The sequence below is a fragment of the Podarcis melisellensis genome (assembly GCF_964234715.1).
Source record: "Podarcis melisellensis genome assembly, chromosome: 9".
NCBI lineage: Eukaryota > Metazoa > Chordata > Lepidosauria > Squamata > Lacertidae > Podarcis > Podarcis melisellensis.
The window spans coordinates 45,590,241-45,605,929 of NC_138541.1; the positions used below are offsets into that span (position 1 = coordinate 45,590,241).

General features: G+C 40.7%; 1 protein-coding gene across 4 annotated transcripts in view; it reads left to right on the forward strand.

Moving 5' to 3' along the window:
* Positions 1-15,689, forward strand: part of GALNTL6 (polypeptide N-acetylgalactosaminyltransferase like 6) — a 452,866-nt gene that overhangs the window by 197,170 nt on the left and 240,007 nt on the right. For all 4 annotated transcript variants that reach the window (XM_081926064.1, XM_081926066.1, XM_081926067.1 and 1 more), the window contains exon 5: positions 4,556-4,722. In XM_081926064.1, the coding sequence (XP_081782190.1) occupies positions 4,556-4,722 (167 nt within the window). The remainder of the gene's footprint in view (positions 1-4,555; positions 4,723-15,689) is intronic.

Genomic DNA, 15,689 nt, shown 5'->3' on the forward strand with positions numbered 1-15,689 from the left:
AACTCCGGACAAGCTAGGTGAGGGGGCACATAAAGATGTTGAAAAGCATCAGGGAGAGTATCGCACCATGAGGGACTCCACACACCAGGGAGTGGCGCGATGACAGTTCCCCCCCAAGCACCACCCTCTGTCCCTGACCAGAGAGAAATGAGTGCAACCATTGAAGGACTGTGCCCTGAATCCCCACGTCGGCAAGGCGGTGGTGCAGGAGTTCATGATCAACCATGTCAAAGGCTGCTGACAAGTCTAGAAGAATCAGCAGCCCCGACCCGCCTCGATCCAGCTGCCTGCAGAGATCATCTGTTAGGGCGACCAGAGCAGTCTCGGTCCCATGACCAGCGCGGAAGCCGGATTGGAATGGATCCAGAGCCGATGTTTCATCCAGAAACCCACCAAGCTGTTCAGCAACCGCTCTCTCAATCACCTTACCCAGGAACGGAAGATTCGAAACCGGGCGGTAATTGGATAGATCTAAAGGATCTAATGACGTTTTCTTTAAGAGCAGGCGCGCCACTGCCTCCTTCAATTCCCCTGGGAATGAGTGCCAACTGCAAGGGGAACAACAAAGAACACTGTGAGAAGCAACAAGTAGACTAGGCGGTCTTTTGGTGTGAGCCAGCAGGAGTACTGTATTTTTGTGCTTTTGTTACATTTGGAGCTCATTGCATACCTTTCCACACTGAGTTGCTAGATCTGTTCTGGTTAAATATTGTGAACCTGGTGAGACAGGTAAGAGCAATGTGAACTAAACCAGTTCAGTATAGTGGTTAATGTGTTTGGCTACGATTGGGATATACCTGGATTCACATCCCTACTCTACCATGAAGCTCATGTGGTAGACCTTGGGTCCATCACTATCTCTTAGCCTGATCTTCACAAGATCATTGTGAGGGTAAAGTAGGAGAACCATGTACCCTGTCCAGAGCTCCTTGCAGGAAAGGCAGGATAAAAATATAATAACGCAAACCAGCTTTCCAACCCAAAGAGTAGTTGGTGCTGTTTAATATATCAAACAGACCCCATGTCATTGGATGATGGACTCAATGTACAATTCCTCATCCAGCCAGACATTAACATTATTTGTCTCTTAATTGCAGAATGTTGCATTTGGTTGATAAATATTAAAAGTGATCATCAGAATAAAAATCCTATCTATTTTTATCTCCTTAATTAGTGTGGGGTTTACCATAATTACTGAGGTGGTTTTTAAAAAAGAAAAAGAAAAACGAAATATATATTTGGATCTGCATAATGTTTCTCTTTATTCACACAGAATAAATATAACATCTTTTCTATAGAGAGAAGTCAGCTTAAATTCATAAAATGTATGAGCTGCCAGTTATCTGACACCTTTTGACTGATGCGCCATGCTCCATGGAATGAAAGATCAAAACTGACAATTTTTCACAAGCTTCTTTGCTAATAAAATTTGCTTTGCTCATCCCTACTAAATGCTCTTTATTATTTTTATATTATTTAATTCCTAATTAGATAGACCTGTATGTCATGAGATATTTTTAATACCAATTATGGTCTAGCTTTCTAGTGATAATCAGCTTTAGTACCTTTTTGCAGACAGTTAAAAGAAAAACCTTCCTGTTCTTCTACTTTCTCATATTAGCAAGCTGTTGCAATGAGAGTGTAACCCAGTTGTTTTCCTGTACAGCCGGGACTGGAAGCAAGCACTGAGGGAAGCTCAAGGTTAGCAACCTAACCCTAACCTTTGTGCTTGCGGATTCTAGCAATCTAACAACAGATGCTTTGATAAAGTTGATTAAACAGGAAAATGTTCAGTCAGCCATGCTGTGGCTCATAAAAACCGGATTAAAAATGTATTGTCAACTATTTAATAATCTTTCTGTGGTTGTCAGTTCAACCATGAACCTCCCAAGGCTCAAACCTTTCTTTTTCCAAGGTATTTCAAACACAGTCAGTTTATGTAGCAATAGTTTCAGGGTTATGACTACCTTTGTTTTTGACTGACTAGTAAGTATCTACCCAGTTTTTCTGCTTTCCCTTCCTTTTAACTTTTTTCTTTATCCAAGTCAGAATCAGTTCACAGAAGGGGCTGCTGGGAAATGTAGTCCCTAGATTTAGTCTTTGAATACACTACAGTGGTACCCCGGGTTACAAACGCTTCAGGTTATGCAATTTTTAGTTGCGCACCACGCCAAACCTGGAAGTACCAGAACGGGTTATGTCCAGGTTTCGATGCTCGCGCATGCGTAGAAACACTAAATCGTGCTTTGTGCATGCACAGAAGCGCCGAATCACGACCCACATGTGTGCAGACGTGGCACTGTGGATTGCGGACAGTGTGGGTTGCAAACGTGCCTCCTGCACGGAACACATTCGCTACCCAAGGTTCCACTGTATTTAATCCTGCCCATTGTATTAACTGTTGTACAGTTGGGTGTATCAGGATTTAATGTGTGCTTAAGAAGTTTGCTTGTGTGGCATGGAATTTGTCAAATCAGGCCATGGATTTCCACAGAAATTGGAAGAATTCCTTCAAAGCTCAAATGGAAGGCACAGTTTCACCATACTACCAGTTGCCTGGAAATTCTTACTAGGCCTCCAAAATCTCAAATAAATTATATTCTGGTTTCATTGGCTTGGAGAGTAGTATTGAAAACTGGCCTGGACAGTAGTATTGGGACCAAGTAATGGTGGGAGTCTATTGGACCCAGGTCTAATCCCTCAGGTACTTCCATGAAGTTCCTGGTGCCTGATCATTTTGGAACACGATATGCTGAGGCAGCTTAACTGCAAGATATTTATCAGATGCAGCTAAACTTCCTGGCTGCAAGTTAGGCAGAAACAATGAATGAGTACCATTTTCTTTCTTTCTCTACATTAACATAGGTTACTAAAAGTAAATCAGTCATTGTGCGGCTATTGAATTCTCATTCATATTAGTGCTGTACACTGAAAATAGTTAAAAACACAAAAACAGAAAATATACTTAAAACAGAACTGAAAGTGCACAGTGTAGACACTCATGATAAAGACCCATTTATCCAGCTGGGAAAGCTGTCGGGACAAAAATGTCTTTCAGAAAGTGCAAGTGGTGGGTACCTGTTATATCTCAACAGGAATGCTATTCCACAGAAGAGAGGCAGCCACGTGAAAAACCCTTCTCTGAGTTATTGTGGAGTGGGCTTCTGAAATCTTTCGAAATTTCAGAAGAAACTTTTTTTTTCAGAAGTATATCTGTTTTACGTTTAATTGTTTTGTATTTGTTTGTGTTGAAAATGTTGTGGAAACTTTAATAAAAATTAATTTAAAAATTTCAGAAGAAACTGTCCAGCAGTCCATAGTAATCTACTGAATGTCAGTGTTTGACCAGCTGACCTGTATGCGATTAATTTTGTAGCCCATTACAAATAATGAATAGCCACTCTTTGATCATTGCTTAGTTTCATAGTTGATGCACTACTGAAGTCCTTGTATGTTATTTTTTGTAAAATGATGAACTTTTAAGTGTGTAATTTTGTAGCTGGCATTATATAAATGCAGTTGGTGTCTAATTAAGAAGTTCATGAAATACCTTTATGTCTTTCCATTTCCATTTGAATGTTCACTTGCACTTGCCTGCTGATAGAAGCTTTTCTCTCCAGAGGCATATTTGCAGTTACACTTTACATTTAATGGTCCTGATTATCCTGAGTGTTTAGCTGCATTGCTTGAGTTGCATTAGCTCTCTCTGTGCTTTTGAATATGAATGAACTAAAAGAGGAATTGAAGGAGATATTTGAAGACAAACAGTAGATGCAGGCTTTGATTCATGAAATCCGGGGGGGGGGGGGAGTGTTGTATTCTAAACCTCTTCCTTCCTGTTGAATACTTCTGATAATTAAGAATGACCAAAGTAGGGTCATACTTTGGACCATACTAAAATTGCAGAGTTCCATTTCTCACTGGTTAATTAAATTCCAAAACTGATTGTTGAACTGGCCATATATTTTATTTAGTATCTCTTTACTTTGCATTTTATATCTATTTTAAAATGACAGATAAACCAGTCCTTTATGTAAGAATAGGATACAACAAAGGAATGGATTAGTACAGTGATTGCTAGGTTATGGGCAGCTGGGAAGTACTGACGTCAATATATTTATCTGAAATGATAGATGTGAATATCAGAAATAAGGAACACTGGATATATGGCTGCATTCTTATTCACACTTACTTGGGAGTAATTCCCTATTGAACTCAATAGGACATACTTTCCAGTAAGCATGCATAGAATTGGATGGGGTTTTTTTCTTTACTGTGCGAAATATAAAGCATTCCTTTAAAAGAGAGAATTTCTCTTAAAATGTCATCTGTCAATTATATCAAAAGACTTGATCTGCTTTCCAGTACGAAGTGTATGCCACGATATTGATGGCCAAGGCAGACAGATTGATGTTGGAGGGTACCCACAGTAAAAGGCATTTGAACTGTTTGAACATTTGCTCTCCCAATTTCTTTTATAAGAAATAATATTTGAAAGGTACCAAACCTGTCTTTATCTTATTCTTACATGGTCTTTTTTCTTTCCTGTCCTCAGCTGTAAGCACAAGGTATACTTAGAGAAGCTTCCGAACACTAGCATAATCATCCCATTTCATAATGAAGGTTGGACTTCACTCTTGCGAACCATACACAGCATTATCAACAGGACTCCAAGTAGCCTAATAGCAGAAATCATTCTCGTGGATGACTTCAGTGACAGAGGTAAGACAAATACTTTCACCACTTGTGCAGTATAGTTCTCTCATATAAATCAGAACAAAATCACTCTTTTCTATGGGGAAAAAAATCATATTACTATGATTTGCTTGAGAACTATGTGTTCAATTAAGTGTCCTTGGTAAGATTGCTCTGTTCATTTGTTTTTATCCAATGTCTGATAAATTTTATACCAAGGGCAAAAGAAGGTTTAGGAGTCTCCTATGTCCTTTTCCTAAAATAGCATGGCTGGTTTGGTGCATTGTTTCTGTAGTTTGCCAGATAACTAATGCTGAAAACATCTTTTTTGCTCAGTGTTATTCTTCTGAGTAAAAACCCATTAACTTTGACCTTTTGGGGAAGCTGTTTATCAGATTTCCCACTTTGTATTTTATTGCATGAGACAGCTTGATTTAACTGTAATGCCACAACAACATAGCAGTACATTACAATGACGGTATTATAATTCAGTATGTTGGGAGCTGGAAAGCAAAGCTTACTTCAAGATATAGGCTCCTCTAGATTAACTGGGCACAATCCAGATGCATCTCCATTTGCTTAACTTTGAACTTTACGGCACAATCCTACGCATGTTTACTCATAAAAATTCACACTGAATTCGGTGGGTCTCAGTACTTCCTTTTAAGTAGAGAGCAAGTGTGGTATGCAGGTTTTGGTGTCCTCGGGTGTCTTCCCGTGTAAAAGTTGGGGTGTCTAGGCGACGTTTCGACGAGGTCTCACTCGTCATCTTCAGGCTGGTGCTTTCGGCTTCTTGTTACTGGAACAGAGCAGGATCTCAGTGTTTGAGTTCCTATAAATACTGTTGAGGGGGTGTGGTGTATAGCCTCCAATGTTCTGGGCAGAGAGGAAGTTCCCAGGCTAGTGTGCCTTTTCTTCTTTTGTTCCTTAATTACTTGAGGGATATCTTGAGTGATTTCTTGAGTGATATCCTGAGTACCACTTAGTGTGGTATGGTGTGGTATGGTGGCTACAGCTTCAGAGTGGGATTAGGAAGCCACCAGGTTCAAATCACTACTTAGCTATCAAGTTCACAGAATGACCTTGAGCCACTTATTGTCTCTCAGCTCAGCCTATAAGACAGGGTTGTTGGAAGAATATAGTTGAAGGAAGTGAACCATCTATACTGCCTTGAACTCCTTGTCGGCAGCCATGTGTCCACTGCACCCACCCTTGGTGGAAAAATATATATCTCTAAACAGCCCCGTGAGGGCAGAGCATGCTCAGGCAGCATGGATTGGTAGCTTTGGGAGCAGAAAGAAAGAGGAGGAGAAATTAAAACAGGCTGGGGTGAAATGGAGCAGCATTCCACACTGTAACATTTTGTTGTTTTGCTACAAGGTCATCTGTAAATATATAATTACAGTGCTTAGAATTGCAGTCCAGAATTGCAGTGTTAGGCATGCCAACCTAGGAGGAAGTCCCACTGAAGATAGTGATACTTACTTCAAAGTAAATATGCATAACATTCTGCAGTGCATTCCATTAATTCACTGGTATTTTGGCTACAATATTAAGCCAACATACTAGGAAATATTTCCTGTTTAACCCAGTTGTTCCTGCTTTCCAGTAGACATGCTTTGGAATAAGATGGGAGATGATTCTATGTACCTAATTAATCTGGTAGGAGCCCACTTAAAGCGAGACAAAATGTGATTTGTGAAAAGTCTTTAACTGTGTGTGTGTTCTTAAACAGTTTTTGTCTGTGTAAACTTTGTAAACTTGTAAATTTGTAAACTGAATAGACATACCTTTGTTCTCTTATCAGAGTAAACATAAACATAAATGAAACTACTCTCTGCTCTGCACATTAATCAAATTAACTGATGGTACAAGCCAACTGTTACTGTTTCATGGTTTAACATTGTGAAAATCAAATAGCTTTCTTTCCATGACAAATGTGTGTTCATTGTTGGATTTGATCTAAGGTGTTCTGCGCTGGATTTTTATTGTTCATAGCTGTACATGTTTATTAGAGGGATTGTGGCGCATGTGAACAACCTTTTCCTGGTACTTGTTTGGAACTTTTGACCCACGCAAAATGGATTGTTGTGACATTTATATGACATTGGTAAGAGCAGTGGAAGACAAATGGGATTCTTGAATCAGAGCTTCTTGGATGGGAAGCCCTGTTGCTAAGGCAGTTCTCAGACGTCTTAGTGAATCAACATTGTGATGGAGTGTGTCTCGGAAGGAATTTCATTTTACAGTTTTGAAGCTAAAACCGAGGTGCGGCATATGCATCTCCCTGTCTTTCATATCACTGTCAGCCTTCTTGGAATGTGAATTTTGATGGACTGTCTCGCTTCGCATTAGCTAGCTTAGCTGCAATCATATAATACAGATGGTGCACATTTGAAAGCATCTATTCGGTGACCAAAGGCTTCAGGGAACTAGAGAAATATCAGACAGCATTGTGTAATTTCAGTGAACTTTTCAAGAGAATGAGAAAGTTGTGGGTCCTGTGTAAATATATGTGAGGTTCAACAGTATTTTAAAACTTATTTGCACACAGAAAACTATCATATTTTGGTGAAGTGTTCAGCCTAGTCTTCTTAACCCATACGCTATTTTCCATATGCAAGGAATTTTCTAGTGGGGAAGCATTTTGATATGTGATGTTCCACCTGCAGGCTGAAGTGGTCCTTTGCAAGGAAACCTTTACCACTTTATCCTGAAAGTTAGAAAGGGTAAAGTGGTAAAGGTTCACTTGCCGTTTCTACAATAAACTGGGCCTGAGAGTATCAACATTTCTCAATTGACACCAAATTGGCTGTCCTTAACAATATGCCATCTCAAGTGTCCAGGTGAAACGTTTGTGTTGTTGTAAAGCATTTGTTGGTCCAGCTGCTCTTCTTTTCTCTACACAGTAGCCCCCACCACAAAAGTTGACACATATGTCACCTCATATTACCAGAGTGTCTCCCTTTCTACTTCACCATAGCATATTAGCATAAAAGTGACCACTTTTCCCTCTTAGAATTGTATGCTTATGCATGTTACTATGGTAACACATGGCAATACACTTTGCATATGTGCCTAACAGCTATGGCTTGTTAAATGCAGGTGTGAAACCTCTTTCTGGTTCTTCTATATTATACTAAGGAGATGAGCTTTCTCCCCATAATACAGTGGTGCCTCGCAAGACGAAATTAATTCGTTCCGCAAGTCTTTTCGTCTTGCGAGTTTTTCGTCTTGCGAAGCACGGTTTCCCATAGGAATGCATTAAAAATCAATTAATGCGTTCCTATGGAAACCGAACTGCCTTCAGACCAGGTCTGGGGACAGTCTGTCCCCCGACCTCTTCTGAAGGCTGGCGGGGGTGAAAGTCTTTGCTCCCCCCCGCCTGCCTTCCCGGGACAGTCCCGGGGGCTTTTAAAATGCTGGCGGGCGGCAGCATTTTAAAATCACCCCGGAACAGCGGAGGAATTCTCAGCTGTCCCGGGGCGATTTAAAAGCCCCCGGGAAGGCAGGCAGGGGGGCAAAGACTTTTGCCCCCCGCCCGCCTTGGGAAGAGGTCCCCCCTGCCTGCCTTTCCGGGAAGGCAGCGCTACCTTTTCCGCTCTCCCGGGAAGGCAGGCAGGGGGGAGCAAAGACTTTTGCCCCCCCCCGCCCGCCTTGGGAAGAGGTCCAGGACCTCTTCCCAAGGCGGGCGGGGGGCAAAAGTCTTTGCTCCCCCCGCCTGCCTTCAAAAGCCGTCCGGGATAGCGGGAAGCGATTCCCTGCTATCCCGGACCGCTTTTAAAATGCTGGCGGTGGGGAGCAAAGCCTTTCGCCCCCGCCGGCCTTCCTGGACCTCTTCTGAAGTCCGGAGGGGGGGGAAAGGCTTTGCTCCCCACCGCCAGCATTTAAAAAAAGGTCCCCGAGATTTCCCTATGGGCTTTCGTCTTGCGATGCAAGCCCATAGGGAAAATCGTCTAGCGAAGCGTCGCAAAAACCGAAAAACCCTTTCGTCTTGCGGGTTTTTCGTCTTGCGAGGCATTCGTCTTGCGGGGCACCACTGTACTGTGTTGCTTTAGAGTCTTTTGTGCTTTAGGGAAAGGAGCAAGGGACTTTTATGGCCATTCACACCCCTTAAAATGTTTTCAAAACATGATTTGGAGTTAATCATTGTCTCGTAAGACCCTTTATTGCAAAAACTTTTCTGCAAAAGTCTGCTGAGAAGAAAATGCCAAGAGACAAACAAACTTGTCAGAACTGCAGTTATTTAGCAAGGTGGTAAATGTTTAGCACCTTGAAAGGTCTGTAAAAATAGATGAAGGGAATGGTTGTGCATTTCCAACTTTATATTCTTATCTAATGCTAATACTGAAGTAAAATAAAGGGCCTTCAGTGAAAGACAAGAAAAATATTTTACTGCATAGCATACGACTGAGGATTCTGCCAGACTACCTCTGAAAAGTTGTTTTGTACTTATTTATTTTTTACACATTTTTTTTTCCTGACCCGAAATCTTTGGATTGTTCGTACATAACTAGCAATAAATTCTGGCATTTAGATAATGGGGAACCGGAAGGACAGGAACACTTTTAAATCTTGGTAGGTCTCAAATGAGAGGGCCAGTGTTGGAAAGTAGAAAGACGGGAGCTGAAATGATTGTCTATTTGACAATATTTCCATTAAGAATTATGTGTCAGTTGACTGTGTGAGAGTCATGCTACCCCCCAGCCATACTACATTGCAACTCCTTACCCTACATATGGGATGGTATTGCTGTGCTGATATTAAGGTTAGATTGTATCTCATTATGTTTTTGCAAAGATTGCCTTTAGTATCTCTTAGTATGTTCTTCCATTTGTGAGCTGTCTAATCTGCGGCAGCCATTTTTGTTTTGCATCTAATTGACATAAGACAGACCTTCTGACATAATTGGTTTAGCTTGCTTTTAGAGGGATTAAATCTGTTCTACTGCAGTCACAAGGATAGTCAGAAACACAGCCTTTGATGATATGCTAATAATGACCTTTGCAAGTCAGCCTTTTGTTTTTTTTCTTAATGTCTGCATTAGCACTGCCAATCCTGTCAGCAGTTAACAGTGGATGCCTAGTGAGTAATCTTGAAAATCCCCATTTGTCAAGCAGCTATGTCTTTCAATACTTCTGGTTCTCTGCAGCAGTTTTTCAACTAAGGCATGTTGTTAATTGGATGAGAAAGCATTCTTAACTGCTGAATTCTTTTCAATAGTATCAAAAGTTCTTTTCTTTTTTTTATTTCACCCTGAGCCGTTGATTAGCATGAAAAGGTGTGCTGACCTGATATTCCACTCTTTAACCTTTCAGATCAACACATACTGTACCTGATAAATAGATGTGCATGTTGCCCTTCTGCTAGCTGGGGCGTCCAATGTGGCACCTTCCAGGTATTTTAGATTCCAGTTCCCATCAGCCCAAGCTAACATTGGTCAGAGATGATGGGTGCTGGGGACCACAACATCTGGAGGGCACCATGTTGACAAGCCTTATGCAAGTGGAGCATGCAGCCTACCAGGAGCAGCCTAAAACATTTTGCTACCTGAGGCAAATCAACAGTGGAAGGTAAACCTGTCACCCAGCTCTGGGTGGGACAACTCTGGAGACTGGCATAGCTGAGCTGGAGAAGAGGGTTGGCTGGGTGTGGCCTACACATCCTGCCACTGCTGCCTCCTCCACCCCATGGTGGCTTCTGCAGGGAAGCAGCTAGGCTTGGAGCCCTGCCCAGGTAGGAGGCAAGATCTTTGCAGTGCTGAATCTGCAGCAGAAGTGGCAAAGGTGCACGAGGACATTGCTCTCTTTACTTTGTTATTACTTAGTTGTTATTTCTGTTTAAGAATTTCCTGCCTGGCTTGCCTCAGTGCTTTTGTCATCTGGAGCCATCAGCTTGTATGTGATTTTATCCTTTACCTTTTGCCTGTGGCATCTCCAGACTCTCCTTCCCCACTCATGTGCAAAAGAAGTCTACCCTGTTTTGATCTGTAAAAGCTCTATTGAGTCCACATCCTGTTTCCATAGTGGCCAGTCTTACGTTTATGGGAAGCTATTAGGATGCACTAGCTTTTACACATTTCAAAACTTAAGTTTTATGGATTTCATAAGGCAGGGTAAATCCTCTACCACCACCTTTGGAAGTTTAGCAGAACACCAGTTTTAATTTGGCATGTCCAAATTTGTGAAATATTCTCATTAGAACAATGAAATGATTTGGGCAGTGAGGAAGAGCCAAAGATGCTGGTTAAAAGTCAGAAACAAACTCTCTTCCCTAGCAATTAGTTGCATGGCTTATTTTATTGCAAATGAAATCTCCTCTATTTTGCTTTCAGACAGCTACTTTGATCAATATACCATTGATGTGACACATGTTTCTAGATGGTTGGCTTCAGGTCTTGGGCAAGCATATTGGCTTCTGATGTGATGAAAACTTCTACAATAATTCATTATGTTGTAGCAGGCCTCTGTTGCAGAAAGTGCTCCACTCCTATTATGGGAGATTCCTTAATCCCTCCCATTGTTGCAAATCTTTCTTCTCTTGCACATACTGTACTTTTTTTAAAAAAAAGTTTGCAATATTGTATTATACTGCTAGTATTGCCAGGAGCAACTTCTGGTTCATTCAGCTGACAAAATAGGTATGTGGAATAGCATGATTTAGTTCTGCTACTGCTATAGTATGGCAGGGCTGGCAGAACACCTCACCACTGCTCATTCTCTGTCTGCCTGGAATCTGGTTGCTGCCTGCTGCAACAAATTTGGCAGTACATTGGTAGGGCCAGTGCACATCATGGTCTAACTGCATCTCTGTCCCCTGACTGAGTCAGGGGTTTTCCCCAAGTGGTGCAGTCTATAACACACTGGGGAAAGGTGACTAGAAGTCATTCTACACCATCAACAAGCAAGGGCCCTTTTAGAAAGACCTTTGATCCTCCTTGCCATGAGATGGGTTCAAGATTGCTACCTGGGTTGTCTCCATCGTAGTTCTGATCCTGATTTGACTGACACATCACTTTTGACACATTAATGGGTACAGATTTGGCAAAGTAGTTAGTAGCAGTAGTGGTAATAATAATAATAATAATAATAATAATAATAATAATAATAATGCATAACCTATCATTAGCACTTCTGAGTGTTCAAAGCACTTCCCATACATATTAGATATTAATCAATTTTAAGAATTTTGCTTCCCGGGACAGGTGTTAAATTGCCATACCTGAGTTACAAAAATTCTCTCATCACCAGTTACTGCTACCAGGCATGATCACCTTGCCAATTCTGTAGACTTTTGAGATCCCCTTGGTAATGTCACAAACCTCCTTTATCTCTTCAATTTTCTGGCCTTTTGGCCCTTCTAGGTGTTTCTGACATCTAATGATAGTATTTCATGTATCTGTTAAAGTGGGCCACAGCCCACAAAAGCTTCAGTAGTATTGATAGATGCTACACAACTCATTGTTACTGTTGCAATGGACCACCGTGGCCACAATGGATTCTTGCAACTCTTATAACAACCTTGTAAGGTATGTAGGTCAGTAATGGTATCTCCACAGTGAGGTTAGTGATCGAGGGTAAAAGAAAGACACTTGTCCAAGGCTATCTGGTGATTTCATGACAAATGAGATGTTTGAACCATAGACGTCTAGGTTCATAGCTCAATCTCAGTCACTGCACTAGATGACTAACAGCACAATCCTGTGCCTACTCAGAAGTAAGCTTCATTGACTTCAGTGGGGTTAATCCTAGGTAAGTGTGTATATGCTCATTTATGTAGGAACAAGTCCTATTGAACTCACTTTCAAGTAAATATAAATAGGGTTGCCATATTTCAAAAAGTGAAAAGTCATTTTTGAGCTAGGAAATTCGCCAAAATCTACACTTCCAACTGTATAAGTGGACTTAATAAACAATAACTAGTACATGTACAGACATGTTTGCACCAGAAGTCTTGTATAGTACAGTGGTACCTCAGGTTACAGACGCTTCAGGTTACAGACTCAGCTAACCCAGAAATAGTACCTCGGGTTAAGAACTTTGCTTCAAGATAAAAACAGAAATTGCATGGTGGCAGCGGGAGGCCCTATTAGCTAAAGTGGTACCTCAGGTTAAGAACAGTTTCAGGTTACGAATGGACCTCCATAACAAATTAAGTTCTTAATCCTTGGTACCACTGTATCAGAAGCAATGTTCCTACCTAGAAAATAGTTTGGTGACATTTTTAACCCACAGCCATGTATTTGAGCAATTGTCCATTACGTTACTTTAAGATCCTCTTGAGCTTTATCTTTTCATGATATGCTGCTAGGTGCATAGTTGTCTACTGCTGTTTAGATCATTTAGTCTAATTTACTCTGTCAAGGATTCCAAGAAAGCATGAGTTGCCAGCATGGGCTTTGTGTAAGTGTGCAATTTTATTTTGAAGCCACAGCTCTAGGAGAGTGGGTAAACCCCCTCACTGTAGGTTTCATGCAGAAGTAAAAAGTTTCCCTAATTTTACCAAGAATAGCTGCCTGAGAACAACTTTTTGCAATCTAGAAGGGATCATCAGTCATCCATCCCACTTGAGAGCTGTGAGCCACTCCATCAACTTTTTTAATTTCAAAAGACAGTAACACAATTAGATGTGCATTTAAAACTGTCAAGGTTAATCAATTATCCTCTGTGTTAAGTTTACCAATAAAAACAAGTTGTCCCTTCTGAATAATATATACATGATTAAATTTACAAAGGTGAAAATGCCTGAGGCTGACATTTTTTAAATCTTCTACCAATGCTCCTGTGCAATCTGCTAGTCACCCAAAGGAGACCCATTACAGTCAACTTGCATACAGTAGTAAAAGATGAAGCAAACGTTAAGCTTATCTGAATAAGCTTTTTTTGTAGAAAATTGTAAGCATAAATTACTTTGTAATTCCAAAATCACTTTGTCCAATGTACCAAAATAAATAATTAGACTGTGCACAGGAAAAAAATCACTTATGCCTGTGTATTTAAATTAGTTCAATGTAAGTTTATGAGACTGAGCTATCCTATTCATCGTTACTGCTACTGATTTTTAATATGCATGTACTTGGAAGAACAGGACTTACTGGAATATACTTATTGAAAAACAACAGTTGACATGATGCAGTCTGTGCCTACAGCAACCTAAATTCAGTGGACAAGAAGGGATAGGAATGCATGGAGTAAGGAAAAGGCAGTTGTAATGAAATCCTAAAACTCTGTTTCCTTTTTTCTACCCGGGACACCGTTCAGCAGTAGACACCAAAGCAAACAATAATAATATAAGCAGCATTTTGCATGATTTTATGTAGCGTTTGAGAGGAAACAAAGATTCATGTCTCCTCAAACTTAAGCCATTTCAGTATGCCACGTACCAAACCCCCATGCATGGCCAGTCCTACCATGAGACAGAGTAGGTCTGCTGAGGGGTGGGGAATCGACTGAGCTAGGTGTTCCATGCACCTTTCCCTGCATTCTCTAAGCTAGCCTGCTGCAGTGGAAGGTGCTGTTCCTTCAAAAAGCTGAAGTTACAAATCTGGGCAGCTTCTGTATCTGGAATAGAGGAAAGCACCATCTTGTCTTTCACCTCAGGCAGCAGAATGTCTTGAACCGGCCCTGCAACTGCTGCATACATGCAGTATCTAACACAGAATCCTATCAGATTGTATCCTTGGGTTCTCCTCACCAAAGCTTTATCAAAATGGCTAGATTTTGAACATTTTTTCCTCTGTTTCTATTTGCTGCTCATGCCCAGGAACCAAAGTTCTCCCTCATCATCTATAAAACTCAGTATAAGGTAGACAATTTCACTTATTTTATTTTTAACGTAACCTATCCTTTCTCACTCACTTTTACTCTTGGAGCTGAGTCACCAGGCTTCACTCAGAGGAACTTACTCCTGCGACCATTCTGTCTGATTAAACCAAGCAAATAATTATACTGGGATTTGCATAGCAGATTGAAAGGTATAGTTTTCCTTACATTAGGAGTTTGACAGCAAAGTGAAGTACACCCATTTAAGTGGTATGCGAATCTCATTACTACTATCAAACACAGGAAGAATTGCTTCTGTGTAAACATGTGCAGGATTGCAGTGTCAAGCATGCCTAAAAGACAAGGGATATATAGAGAGAGAGATATTCTGTGTAGGTGATTGCCTCTTATTTGTTGTTTCTTGTAACTGTCTTCAGTTTATGTAAAAAAAATATATTATTTGGGATTTGTTTTGGAAGTTTCTTTATTATGTTCCGTCTTGAAACAATGTTTGCCCTCCAGCAGAAATCCTGAGAGCAACTTGTTAACAACAGAAAAGAGAGTGTGGGGGCACAGCAAAGGGCATGTTACTAGAACTTCCCTGATAAGACTTGGCATTTGTATTGGTTTTTCTATAGCTGCTCAATTTCGCAATATCTGAATTGACTAGAATTGCTTTATCTACCTGGCCTTGGTGGGCAGGCCCTTGACTGACACCAGCTACAAAAGCTAAGGCTACTAAAAAGACTCATGGGCTAGAGTATTGTGTTTGGGGGGGGGGGGTTGCTGTTATTTATATTAGTTTTTGTTAAGTTGTGGGCGAACATATCAGATGACACAGCAATTCTTCCAAAGCAGCTCTTTATTTGTAAGCTGGAACAGAACTGAACTGAGGAGCTCAGTCAGCCTGCTCCACAAGAATGCAACAGTAACCATTTTCTGTAACTAGCCAATCACTGAACGTCACTTTCGATCCTTCATTTGCATAACTATCTACAGTATCCCCCTGCTGGCCCAGGGTGAGAACTTCAGTACATAACAGTTTTTGTATCTTTATTTTAGAACTTAATATGATTTATGTGGAAACAATTTAATTTGTACGTTCAGTGTTTTATTTATTCTTTATAACTACTTTTGTTAGGTTTGTAATTATGTATTTTTTCATGTTATTAGCTGCCTTGAGCATAGTTTGAATTACGGAAAGGTGGCATACAAAGAAATTTATGTGTGTAT